Source organism: Galleria mellonella, unplaced genomic scaffold, assembly GCF_026898425.1.
Source record: "Galleria mellonella isolate WM207_F2 unplaced genomic scaffold, CSIRO_AGI_GalMel_v1 utg718, whole genome shotgun sequence".
NCBI lineage: Eukaryota > Metazoa > Arthropoda > Insecta > Lepidoptera > Pyralidae > Galleria > Galleria mellonella.
This window is the reverse complement of record NW_026442143.1, coordinates 674,390-688,414: the sequence shown is the minus strand read 5'-3', so window position 1 is coordinate 688,414 and position 14,025 is coordinate 674,390. Positions and strand designations below refer to the sequence as shown.

General features: G+C 32.5%; 1 protein-coding gene across 1 annotated transcript; it reads left to right on the top strand.

Annotated features, from left to right (window-relative positions):
- The first annotated feature begins 7,083 nt into the window (after window positions 1–7,083).
- On the top strand, window positions 7,084–12,477 carry LOC113515930 (protein sister of odd and bowel-like). Its single transcript, XM_026900223.3, has 2 exons — window positions 7,084–8,294; window positions 11,636–12,477. Exons 1-2 carry the CDS (start codon window positions 7,243–7,245, stop codon window positions 12,009–12,011), a joined length of 1,428 nt encoding a protein of 475 aa, XP_026756024.2. The 5' UTR covers window positions 7,084–7,242; the 3' UTR covers window positions 12,012–12,477.
- The last annotated feature ends 1,548 nt before the right edge of the window (window positions 12,478–14,025 follow it).

The following is a 14,025-nucleotide window of genomic DNA, read 5'->3' as shown; positions in this document are numbered from 1 at the left end:
TTAGTTACTACTTTTAGATTCTTAAAAAACCATTTTACACATCACTTAAATGTTGGATCACTTTTATCTCTTGCAATCGGAGGCGTCAACGAAATCTTAGTGGTCAAACATACGAGTAGATAATGCTTTTTGTGGGCAGATAATAAATTTATAAGACGTGCCTCTAATTGTATAATCAAAATGTGTTACTGCCTAAATTATTTTACGCAATTATTACAAATGATGATAATTATAAGGTTACCTGTTTATAAACGAGAATGGTCATTTGCCACGTAATTGGTGTAACTCAGAAAGGTTGAGTTGAGTACGTATAGTGTAGAATAATTAAATTCTTAACTAGTTAAATAAACAAATTGAATATGAAAAAATTATACATTGTATTTTAGATTAGATTAATATTTGGTCATAATTTGCGATAAAAGGTTTGTCCATAGTTTACTTTGATAGTCCTTATATGAAAGCTAGTTTCTTTGTTACCTTTTGATGTCAACTGTATTAACCACTGAAGTAATTTCTACTAGACACATACTACTACTTATCTACTACGTACATAGTATAATATATTTAATGGGCATATAACCTTATGATAAATAGACTTCTTCCAGGCTAATTACATTAATTACTTCTTTACTATTACTTATCTTTATATACTGTAATCAGTATGTTCTTAATTATCTATGGCATAAATATTTTCTGAATTTTAATTTATAACATATTAATTAACAATACGATTGTTTCTAAAAATCGCACCAGTTACCTATTAAATGTAGCAGGTTCATTTTACCGGTTCACCTATAACTGTTAATGGATACTGAACGAAAACCATGATCACGTTTGACCAGTCAGTAAATCACACGATATTGTGGAGAAAGCTAAAACATTACAAAATATATAGATGATGTTACCACAATTTTCGGTTTCAATGGAATTAATCCCGTTTCGCTGCATTACGACCGAGCCTAGTTGGAACAAGATCTCTCCAATCATTCACTATATTTGAAGATAAATCAGAGGTGTAGGTAAATGTTGTGCAATTTACTAGATCTTTCGGACGTGTATGCTGTCTTTAAAAAAGAACTAGAGATTATGTTTATATGTACCTCTAGATTTAACTTTCATCATTCGCTATAAAAACCTTTGCTATTTTTTAAATTTCTGTTTGAATTCTTTGATTGATCACGTTGTTATAATTTTAGTAGTAGACTGTAATACTCAAAAAAATGTTAAAAAATATTACGTTTGTATTGAAATATCACATTTTTATAAAGAAACATACTAGTAATTATATATTGACAAATAGACAAAAATACTGAAATATATTTTATTATTTTTTTATGGAAGATAGTGGAATAGTAACTGCGCCTGCGCTATCAATATACGCACATTGAAATTGTACTTTAATAAGAGATGATACTATAGGTGAAAATGAAAGTAAATCATTTGGCCCATCGTGACGAATTCAACAAAAATTAACCACTATGATTTTCTGAGAATCGCGTGAAGGTCAACCTGACCTGAGTAATGAAATATACTATTATAATCTACACACTTGTACGATCATTCCTTTTTATTAATTCATATGTCAATCTGTAGATTTTACCATCGCACCACTCACCATCGACAGAATTTGGAACCAAAATGGTCACGCACAGTGCGGTTTCAGAGAAGCTTCCTCCCGTGGACGCCCCGGCTCTGGAATGATCTTCCGGCCGAGGTTTTCCCTAGACACTATAGTATGGGGTTACGGTATAGGGATACAGGCGTCCATAGGCAACTGTAACCTGTTTACCATCAGACGGGCCGTATACTTGTTTGCCACAATAGTAATAAAAAAAAATCTGTTTAATTTGTAATAATTTTTGTAATAAATGTGTATGGAATATCTTACCTGCCATGGATCCATTTAGAATTTCACAACGTTTTCTGTGTAAAAGTGTAAACAGTCATTACGCTGTTCTCTTTATGCAATGTTTATAGACAATTATCTAATGACTGTACCTGACCCAAAGGTCAGATATATTATTAACTGTACTTATAGTTACACTATTCATAGTGAATATATGTATATTCTTTTTACATCTGCGAGTTCGTAAAAGAGAATTATTCTTTATTTATTTTCGTTCTTTTTTTCTGAATTTCCCCATTACTAATCGAGTTACCCAGACTTCCCTTACCACGTAGTTTGGACGCAACATTTATAGATAAATTAATTTTATATCTGTTGTGAGTCGTGTTCTCTCAGTGCCTCCGGGCGGTGGCGGCGTGAGAACGACTGTAACACCGCTCGTGCGTCTGTGCAGTGTTGCCATGTACGATTGTTATTTCGCATCAAATTTTAAACGTTTTTCTCCAAATTCATACAATTTCCATTACTTTTATCTAATCATAGTATTTTGTAAATTTTTATAAGGTTTAATCAAGTAATTACTACTACGACTAATAAACAAAAAGAAAAAAAAATGCCACCCCTCTCAACGCTGTCCTCTCAATAATTTAGCTACCGTGATATATAGTTTATAATACCAAAACTCTTTAAATAAATTATAAAATTTCTTATTGACAGTTCTTCAAAAATTTCATCTCCTCAAAATATTTCCAAAGCAAAAAAATTATACCAAAATAGCGGAAAATACTTAATCTAGCAACACTGCGTCCGAGCCTAATGTCTGCCGCGAATTAGTAACAAGACACGGAGCATTCTTCATTGTTGTCGTCACATGTCATGTTGATTTCCATCTAGTTAATCTTTAACGTGATCGTTCCATCAAAAGATCTAAATTTAAACTAACAGAATAGAATGAAGTTGTCAAAATCTATACCATAGTAAAGACTATTACAATTTAATTGTGAAAGCGATTATATAAAATTTGTACAATTCTGTATTTAAATATTTAGGTTTTTTTTAATGGGTGATAATGGAATGATAACCCCACCTGCGCTATTGGTATACGCCGGCGGGACACCAGTGAAGGATGATAGGTGAGGATGAAGCAAATCAATTAACCCATTGTGACAAATTCAACAAGAATTGTTCACGATGGTTTCCAGGGGAACCACGTGGAGGTCCGTCGTCCTAATAGGGAATGTTGCTAGCAATGAGGCTGTCAAACTCCATTGCTAACAATCTCTTTCCCCCCAAGAGTTATGTATTAGGGGAATTTAAATATGAAACCAAATATAGGTTGTTCTTAGGTTATTAGGACGACATTTTTCATATCTAAAGAATTATTTACCAACGTCTAATTTCTGGCACGAACAAAAATGTGCCCATTGCGTACGTTGATTTATTTCTATTTTTTGTAATCATTACCTCAAAACTCCATCTTTTATGAACCTATTTGGACAATTATTTTAGAATAAAAAAGAATAAAATCTATTATTGATTGTCATTATCGATACACAAAGAAAACTATTATATTAGAAATTTAAATAAAAGTTACATTTCTGAACCTATCTAAATTCTCCAATTAGGCGTCTTACTTCCTCGTTTCACATGTCAATTGTTGCAACAGTCACGCTCTATTGGAGCATGAGACTTACCTTTTGTTTCTGTTCATCTTCCAGAACACCATTGCCAATGATAGAATTGCAAGTCTTTGTTGCAACGTGAGTTTTAAATCTATTGTATCTATCTACATGGTATTCTATAAGATTAAGGACAAATAAGTTTTTTTTTATAATACAGAGGACAAACGAGTATGCGGCTCTCTCGAGGTCAACTGCCATAGTCCATAAGAATCTGCAATACCAGAGTTGCAGATGTGCTGTCGGCCTTTAAGAAGGAATATGTTATTTTGTCTTGAAAAACGCACGATGTAAGGCCGCCACTTACTAGCAAATTTTTTTCATGCAACTTAGAATGACAAACAGTTGATGACTTAACTCATGGAAAGTTGTAGACGTGAACAATACCATGGGTATAACAAAATATACTGTGTCACCCATGATACCCTACATGCATCGCCATTTCTGAGGACTAAATGTTATGCCTTTGAACTATAATAGCCCACTGTTCAAACCAAAACATAGTCATGCAAACAACTGTTTCACGTTAGAAACGTAAATGGAACTGAAATACATAAACAAATGACTTTGTACAAAGTCTCCCTCTGGTAGTTATACGAACTATTCTAATTTTATTATCTGTAGCACATCCTTACTGTAATAATATTATAAACGTGAAGTAAGTTTGTTTATTTACTTATTACCTCTTAGTGCCTTAACGGTTTAAGCAATCATTATGAAATTTACTATACGAGTACACATATTCACTAAATATAATAACAATAATCATCATCATCATCATTTCAGCTATTATTCGTCCACTGCTGGACATAAGCCTCCCCCATAAACTGCCATAAAGAACGGTCATGAGCCACCTGCATCCACTGACTCCCTGCATTGTATTTCAGGTCGTCACTTCATCTAGTGGGGGATCGTCCTACACTGTGTTTGCCCATACGCGGTCGCCACTCAAGAACCTTTCTTCTCCATCGATTGTCGGTTCTTCGAGCTATGTGACCAGTCCATTGCCACTTCAGCTTCCTTATCCTCTAAATATAATATATAAATAGTAATAATAATAATAAAATAATATAAATAAAAATAAATGGGTTGGAGACAGATAAAGGGTACTTTTGATCATGGTCAAAGTTCCGTTCGTTTGACCGGGATATGGAAGTCATATCCTGGTCAAACGGACGAAGTTAAGACTAAAGGCCATCATTACAATAAAATCGAATATGAGTGTATGTATTTATTACGTGATACAATGTTACGTGAGAAGGACCTACTAAGCCTATATGTAAAAAAGTTAACACGGAGATAAATTTATTAAATAAAATGTTAAATTAAATTTCTCACTCACTTTTTTATGCTGCTCAGAATAAAAAATAAGCTGACCTGAAGAACTCATCTGAAGGAAAGTGGTAACCGTCTCCTACAGACATAAACAGTAATAAGAACTCATTAACCAATCAATTTTTTATGACCAATTTTCAACGTAATGGCACATGCATATAAAAATTATTCATGAAAGAGGTTTAAAAAATGTATCTACTGCCGTTTTAAAGTTTGTTAATTCATGCAAGTAATCAATGTAGGTACTTACTATATATCTCATAATATTAATACATTATGTAAATATTTTATGAGTTCAACTCGGCAAACCTAATAAACTTGTACCTCGACCATTTTGTTTTGTTTCTGTTTGCTTAAACTTTTCTTTGCATGACTTAGCATTCAAATATTCAGACTTGGCAATTTTATTTAAATTAAATTACTACTTTATTGACAGTAATATCAAATTTATAAACATTTATTGATATATTAGGATTAAGTAATAATATATTTGTGTCATTTTAAATATAATTATGCGTTTATTAAATCTATTTTAAGGCACAAAATTTGTATTAATTATAGTTACTTATGGTGTTATTTTTGAATAAATATAAATTAACTATTTTTTAATTAAATTTGGAAGATGTTCATTTATTTAATATAATTTACTTTATTTTTATACCTCATTAATCTAAATAAAAATTAATATTGTACTAGCTAACCAGGCAAAAGGTCATCTACCGCGTCCTTTTTAATATTGAGATAAGAATTTCTATCTTTGAAGTTGAAGACAATACCTACATATATATCGAACTTTACTAAAAATGATTGAACGGTTTAGAAGATTTCTTAATGGGTAAAAATGAAATGGTAACCCCGCTTACGCTATTAGTATACACCAGTAAAAGATGATGGTGAGGGTAAAAGAAGGTCAGTTAGCCCATCGTAATGTATTCAAGAATTAAACACTATGGTTATCAAGAGCCATTTAGATATATTGCTAGTAATGGAACTGTTAGACCTCATTATTAACAATCCCTTTCCCTCCGGTTTAGAAGATTAGGACCGAATATCGTGACACGGGATTTTTAATATATTAATATTATGATCATATCTGTTTGTTCCGAAGTCTGTGGCAGGCAAACATGAAAAGCGACACTGGCTTGCTTTGGTATTTATTTGGTTAATGTCCACTTTTGTCTCAAAGCTTGTTTCTCGGATGTTCGCTTTATGGGCGTTGGTCATCGCAATGCCACTTATAATTTTAATGTTCCAACCCATCATTCAAACATAAAACTTCATCCCAAAAAGATATTTTAAAGGTTACAAGTTTTATAGTCTCGGACTTATAATAAGTCTGCTTGAATTAAGTAGACTCATTAAAACTCGAATCTTTGTCTTGCTTTCAGGTGTGACAAATTTAAAATTGGAATTAATGTCTCACTTTGGAATGTCAATAGATATTTCAAATGAAATAGTACAATATCGATGATCAGGCAATTAAATTTCAATAGATAATTAAATATAATTCTTCGAAATTGTCCATTTCATGCTGTTCTAGGAACTTGATATTTTTGTACAAATCCAGTCAATTTTGTCGTATAGCTGCGGCGTAAAATGGGCTATCCCTTTCTTTTTTATGGGTGTCATAAGAGGTAATTAAGGCAACTTAATGGATGAGGGATGGGCAGCAACGTCCCTCTTAAAACATCACCAAAGCTTAACTGCGGTTTCCAACTCGCCTGTCAAGCGTGATAACTATTGACAGAACCCCTTTTATCTTGGAGGCCTATGTTCAGCAGTGGACAGTTAACGGCTGATATAATAATAATAAAATAGTCATTTTTATCAAATGCAACTTCTTCTCTTTTTAGGTACATATATGAATTAATTTAATGAAGGTAGGTATACAAGCAATAATATAAACGTATTGCATTATGATAAAGTCCTAATAGTATAAATATACAAATCATACATCCATGGAAGCGTGACCTACTGACAAAACAACTCCAGTGATCGTTCGACATATTGTTTTCCCATCGAGTCCATTCCATTCAGAATCTCATTACACTTCAAAAGGGGTACAACAGATCTGGCGCAACGTTGTTCTCATGGACGTGTCTGTCGTTAGGGCAGCGTGAGGTGACCATTACAGCGTACAAAGAGTTGCCTAAAATAGAGAGCTTTTGTGAGGCGGGAAGGCTGAGGGACGAGGGGGCGGGGCGGTCGCCGGTTCGCCGCCGGCTCAGTCGCGCCGCGCCGCACAGCCGCCTCGCACGCTGCTTTAACGCGTGCCTCTCGAAAGGCGCACGCGCACGCGTTACCCCCGCCGCTCCCCTCGACAACACGTGCTTCAAGTTATCACTCGTCATTGATATTCATCATCTGTTGAAGCGGTTCACAATGCAAGAACAAAATTCTTCACGCTCTAACAAAAACACATTAAACTCACTGGAGAGCGCCATTATTAAGCTGAAGAATAATCTGCAAATTCAAGACAGCAAGACGACGGATATGAACACCTTACTAACAGCTGATCCACCATCTCCACATTTGGATATTAAACCGAACGCAAGTAAGAGCCCTAGTTCCTCTTCATCTACAAATTTAAATTTGTCAATAGCATCCGCTGCGTTGTTACAGGAAAATATGTTACAGAGATCGTTACAGGGCGTAGTCATATCACTTCAAAATGCGATGATGAATTCTTTACAACAAGCAGCGCTTTTGCCATCAAATTCTGCCGCGGCGGCAGCACTAAATTTACAAGCATTAGAATCTTATTTAACCTTACAACGCTTAACTTCAGTATCATCTGTAAATAGTTCAAATCAACCAAACACATCCGAAAATAATTCTACTTCAAAACAAGATATATTAAGGATAGCTACAGCAAGTGCTAAGATTAGCGAAGTAGATGTATCAGAAAATACTTCTAGAGATTTTTCTCCAAAAACTCCTGAAGATTATCCTTTATCTGATGCTATTGCAGCTGAAGATGTAGATTTATCAGAAGAAGTAGAGGAAGATCTAGCGTTATTAGATAATGAAGATGAATTTACATTAGAACAGCACTTAGAATCGACGTCAAAAGGCTATAGTTACAACTCGCAAAACTTAGATAACGGATACCCAAGTTTGCTAATGAATGCAATGTATCAACAACAAATGAACGGAAGCCCGTCACAGGCGCCTTTATCGCCCCAGGCTTCAAATTCATCAAAGTCAACAAATAGTTCTACATCATCCGCAGGAAGCAGCATATCAAATAAACAAAAAAGTACTGGAAGTGGGCCAAGGACAAAGAAGCAGTTTATATGCAAATTTTGCAATCGACAGTTTACAAAATCTTACAATTTACTCATACACGAAAGAACCCATACAGATGAAAGACCATATTCTTGTGACATCTGTGGCAAAGCTTTCCGACGGCAAGATCATCTGAGAGATCACAGGTAAATAAAAACTTTGAAATGTGAATTTATGAATCAAAGATATATGAATATTTTACCTATACAGACTGTGAAGGTGATAATGATCATTATTATTGTATGTTATTTATTTGTATGATAACATCATTATTAAAATATTCATTTTATCTACATCTTATATATTTCTAATTGAATACTTACATTCAGTATTCATAAACATCAAAGCAGATGTTCACAGAGACAAAAAAAGCATCGCACAACGAAATACATAATGCATGAATATAGTAATTTAAATTTTATGATTTATTTAATGGGCGGTAAACAACTGGTTTGTAATATGTCTCAGGTGTTAAAATATATTAATACTCATTATAACTGAAGATAACTCGCTATTTATAACTCATACCATTGGTACTGTCTTCACTTTGTTTAAATTATATATGATAGATTTCGAAAAGTAACAATACTTCTAATATATACTCATATAAAATATAATACAATTTATTACGATACTATCTGCATTATTTAATAGTGGTTACAATACGTGGGATTGCTCGCCTAAATTAGGATGAGAGGTATCCTATATGTTAATCTAAAATATGGTCAATCTTTATACCAAATGTCATTTAAATCCGTTTAAACGTAACTAAGTGCCAATTATCTAAACAACCATACGTACTCGTATTAAGAAATATATACATTATTAAATTGTGATAGTACAAAAAAATTTAATCGCCCAAAAATATCTTTTATAATGAATACAAAAAGACAATAACATTTGTGGGTTTAATCTACTTAATGTTATCTTCACACTTCGAGTTGGTAAATCACTGATGTGTAGTAATTAATATTGTTTCCCTACAACGATTGGCCGGATCAAATGGCCTGATACTTATTTATAAGATAAAACCATGACATGATACATCTGAGAGAACCCCAATTCTCATTTTTCGATATCAATAAAAGATTTCGGTCATCGGGTTTCAACGCGAAACGTTATGAACATTTTTTGAATAATGGCGGTGAAGGAAAAAATACATTTTAAAACAAAAAGGTTTAAGTATGGAGCTGGCAGATGGTATCGACAAGTCGTTCGTCACGCTCGTAAATTATTCCACAAAACCGCCGCTAATCCGAGAGCAGGCGATGTTTTAATTTTTTGACTTTTCATTTTGTTCTTTCGACTCCAAGAAATTCCATGTAAAATATCTCTACGTATCTTTCTTGTATCTTTTTATCGTAAAATATATTTATAAACGCAAACAATGCTTTAAAACATGTATATGAGTTTACAGGATAATGTAATTAGCTTGTTACAAGATTTACTATCTACAGTAAATCTGATATATATTAATACTCTTTACTAATACATTTCTTTGCTCCGAGCTGTACAACCAAAAAGGTGTTGAATTTTTAACACCTGTCTCTTAGCGATTTCCTCCCAAATCACCGTATCTCTTCGGCAATAAAATAAATTTCGTGTAGGCGCTGGAGGGCAACCCGAACCCGGCCTGTCGATGTTCAATCGATGTCCGTTGACACGATACATTATAATGGACTGAAGCGGCCGCTTCGACGGGTTTAACAAAGCACGTGGTAATCCTGACGTGAGGATTAATATGGACAACAAAAAAGACATAAACCTTTTCATGTGTACAAGTATTAGTGCTCGAGCTTTTGGAATTTTTTTTTCGTTCCAAATAAATAACAAAACACGTATAATTAGCAAATTATAGACATTGATACTATTAATTTAGAATACATGATTTATTCATTTTTTATTTTAAATTTATTAACAAGAAATAGCGAGTTTAATTAGTCAACTAGATATTCATTATTCTTATAGTTAGGCCTAACGCTCGCGACGGTGTCACGATACGCTCCGATGCACACACGTGTAGCCTTATCCTAATCACCGTCATCATCTCGTGTTTTAATATTGAAATTATTCTTTCATTCATCATCTTGTAGCTCTTTATCGTCACTGATCTAACTTATATCGCCGATTATTACAGGTATTACGTTTCTTTGAACACGTCGTAATTTTCTCTCAAAGTGTGTTTGTTTATACGATACTTACAGAAATAATTTCTCAAAGTGGAATATTCGATTGCTGGGTTTCTGGTTATGCGTTATTATTGATTACACGTTGTGCCGTGTTAATTGTACGTTGTTACGTCTAAATTTAATTTGGAAGTCGTTTCTTGGATGTTGTTTATGATATATTTAAAATTCTTTATAACATTTCTTTTTATTTTTTATTTTTAACTTCTAATATTTCGAAGACTTTAAAATATGCTAAGTATATTTTATTTATATAGATTTCTGTGTGAATAAGTTAAAGATTTTTATCAATAATACCAATAAACAAATTAATGTGCCTACTATATATCTCCATACATTAAAATACATTCGAAATATCTTCTATCATCGATATATTTAAAATAAAAGCAAGTATAAATAGTCTACAAAATAAATGATACAATAAGTGACAAAACCAGTTTCCAAACTACGAGTGAAACTGTATCCGTAACAACTTAAACATGTCCTACGATTACTGACACATTGGTTCAGATAACCAAAACTTCAAGTTTTAAACGATTATAATTTAAACTATGAAATATTTTAAATATAAAGTATTGTTACGAATTCAATATTCTATCTCATCTAGGTGTTTTGTCATAACAAAAGGCATTTATAAAACATTTTCATGTAAGCACATTTGCCTGCACATGTATGATGTCGGTAATAAAAACAAGAAATGTAGTCAATTTATTACCAATATCCCGCGGGCTCTTGTTTGCTTCCACACAAGGTGTTCACAATGTACTACACTTGGTTCAATATGATCGGCGCCTGGAGATAGTATTTATTGCACCTCTCAGGAAAATCCAGGACCAATTGATATATTGACATCTGTACAAAATTCTGTTATGTTAATTGCTACGTTAATTATGTTGATACTCATCTAAGATATCTTTATTGTAATAATATATTACGTGTTGTACAATTCTTTTTCTTCATTAAAATGGTCATAGATAAAGTTTTAAGTTCGGCTTAGATTACTTGTGTTTAGGTTATATTAGTACCTTTGTAACGCACGTGCACCATTGCTTTATCACAAATTATTACTTATACAACTCGATTGAGGAATGTTAATTAATTAAGTATATAAATAAATTTACTCTCCTATAATAAACACCTGTCTATAAATAAATTTAGCCATATGACCGTTGAGTTAGTATTAGGCTTATTCATATAACGTTGTTTTCAAATATGTCCGACGAATTACATTTATTGTACTATTAATAAAACTAAAATAATTCATAAGTAGTCTCTGATTTTAATATCACGTTCTTTTACAGATACATACACTCCAAGGAGAAGCCATTCAAATGCCTGGAATGCGGTAAAGGCTTTTGTCAGTCTAGAACATTAGCCGTTCATAAAATTTTACACATGGAGGAATCACCACACAAGTGCCCAGTCTGCAGTAGAAGTTTTAATCAAAGATCAAATCTTAAAACCCACCTTCTGACACATACGGATATAAAACCATACAATTGTTCCTCTTGTGGAAAAGTATTTAGAAGGAATTGTGACTTGAGACGTCACAGTTTGACTCACAATCTCGTTGGTATGTCTTCAGTAAACACTTCGCCGAGCAGGAGCAGTGGTAAGAGTCCGTTACTTAACCCAAACTTTCCTATTGACAATTTAGACACAGAAGACGAGAATTAGTGAATAGTGATGAAGGAAGTGATTTAGTGGCGAATGTTTTTAAAAGACTGATTAAACGCCTATAAAAATGATGCCTTATAGATTTAAGTGAAAGAGCAATGATTCATAAGACACCCAACACTTTTTACTACAATTTTACAACCGTTGTTTTGAAATATTTAAAACGACTGTTACTAAAAATTTAGACAGCAAAATGTCATGGCGTTAAAGCTATTTTCTTCATAATGATACGCCCACATGTTTTTAATAAATGATATGTCTCTTCCAATTTATATAATAAATTGAGACCCGGAGTTTAAAAATTCCGTCGGAAACAAAACACAGATAAAATAGTATCTGTATATTTAAAGCTTTTTAGATCAACTTTTGAAGAAGGAATATAATATTTTTCGGGTGCATTATGTGTTTTGCCTTTCGTTGTCTAGATTTTTGGCACGTCATTTAGTCTAAACGATTCGACGCATTTTAATAAATACTATGCTGTAGGTACATTTTTATTAATAGTGAGGTTAATATAGACTACATGACGAGGCCACAAAATAAAAAATAGCGACCATAAACTGTCAAAAACAAATTAAAGTCGGATTTTTTGTAACTTATTAACTTGTTTAAAATTGCTGCATATTTTTTTTAAAGATATCTTTCATTATCTTGGTACTGTACAGTTGTGATAGTTCATTACATTGATATATTTTAGATGCCAATTTTGTAATAAGGTTCATGAAATCTTTGGGTTCTATTAGTATTATTTAAGCTAAAGTTTTTCTGATATCTTGTATATTTCCTGATCTCATATTTTTGTATGTAAATATAAATTAAGCCTAAGTCAAATTGTGCATTCCGTCCATATTTTTGTATGTTTAACATATAATATTAAGACAAACAAATATTGTTTGATATATACAGATATGATGTAAATAAAATTAATGCATTCAGATGTCTTCCTCTGACTGATTTACTTGTTATAAAGAAATGTTTTAGTATTTTTTCAAATCTTAAATCCATATCCTGTGTAGAAATAATTGTAAAATAATTAAAATGAAATTCAAACTTAAATGTATTGATTTATTTTTTGACCTTATAAAATAAAATGCACACACACAATCTAATAGACAACTTTATTTTTCAAGAAAAAAGTAATGGAAAACAAGAATAATAACAATAGATTATTGTTTCATAATTGATAAAAAAATCACATAAAATAACATATAATAAAATACCTACAAACACATTAAAAATACGGGGACTGTAGAACCTCTGCTTATTATTTCTGCTTATCATTGATGTAGAAAATATTTTGCGATTTCAGCAAGTATCTATGGTCTAAAATTATCTTCATCATTTCAGCCTCCCTCATAAGGTGGGGGGGGGGGGATTTGTGAATAGTTGCCATGCTTGATAGGCGCAGTTAGGATTTGGTGATGTTTTATGGGGAACGCCCACCCCTCTAAGGAAACTTACATAAATGAATTTTTCTTAGTCAACTATTTTCTATTATAAATACTTAATTTTTTTAATAATAACAAATTAGGTACAAAATATCAATTTCTTAAGGAGATAATAAATAAACACATTATGTCTCTATCTAGTACACTTACCTTAACAACCCATTAATATTCCACTGGACAAAAGTGTCTCCCTATTAGAAAATTTGGGCGGCGGTAGTCACTTACCATCAGGTGAGCCGCATGCTCATTTGCCCCCTGTGTTATAAAAAAAAAATTGTATACCAAGTCTACTATTGCTACACTGTCTAAACGGTTTAATGATAGAATTTTATTTAAAGTTCTCTTTGACAAGAAAACGTAACAATACAAATACAATAGAATATTGTATTTGCATATTATATATATGTATATTAGCTATAATAACAGAGGAATAAATGTTCTCGTATTGTTGTACTTCGAAAACTAACGCAAGTAATATTTTTTTGCTATTGTTTTCCGCGATTGATCACGATCTCACCTGATGAAAAGCGATGATTTGGTCTAAGATGAAGCTCGCGGACCCACGA

Bases quoted from the DNA above. Each gene is read 5' to 3' on its own strand.
- LOC113515930 (XM_026900223.3), top strand. From the start codon at position 7,243: ATGCAAGAACAAAATTCTTCACGCTCTAACAAAAACACATTAAACTCA. The intron at 8,295-11,635 runs GTAAATAAAAAC...GTTCTTTTACAG, and splicing joins GATCATCTGAGAGATCACAG to ATACATACACTCCAAGGAGA.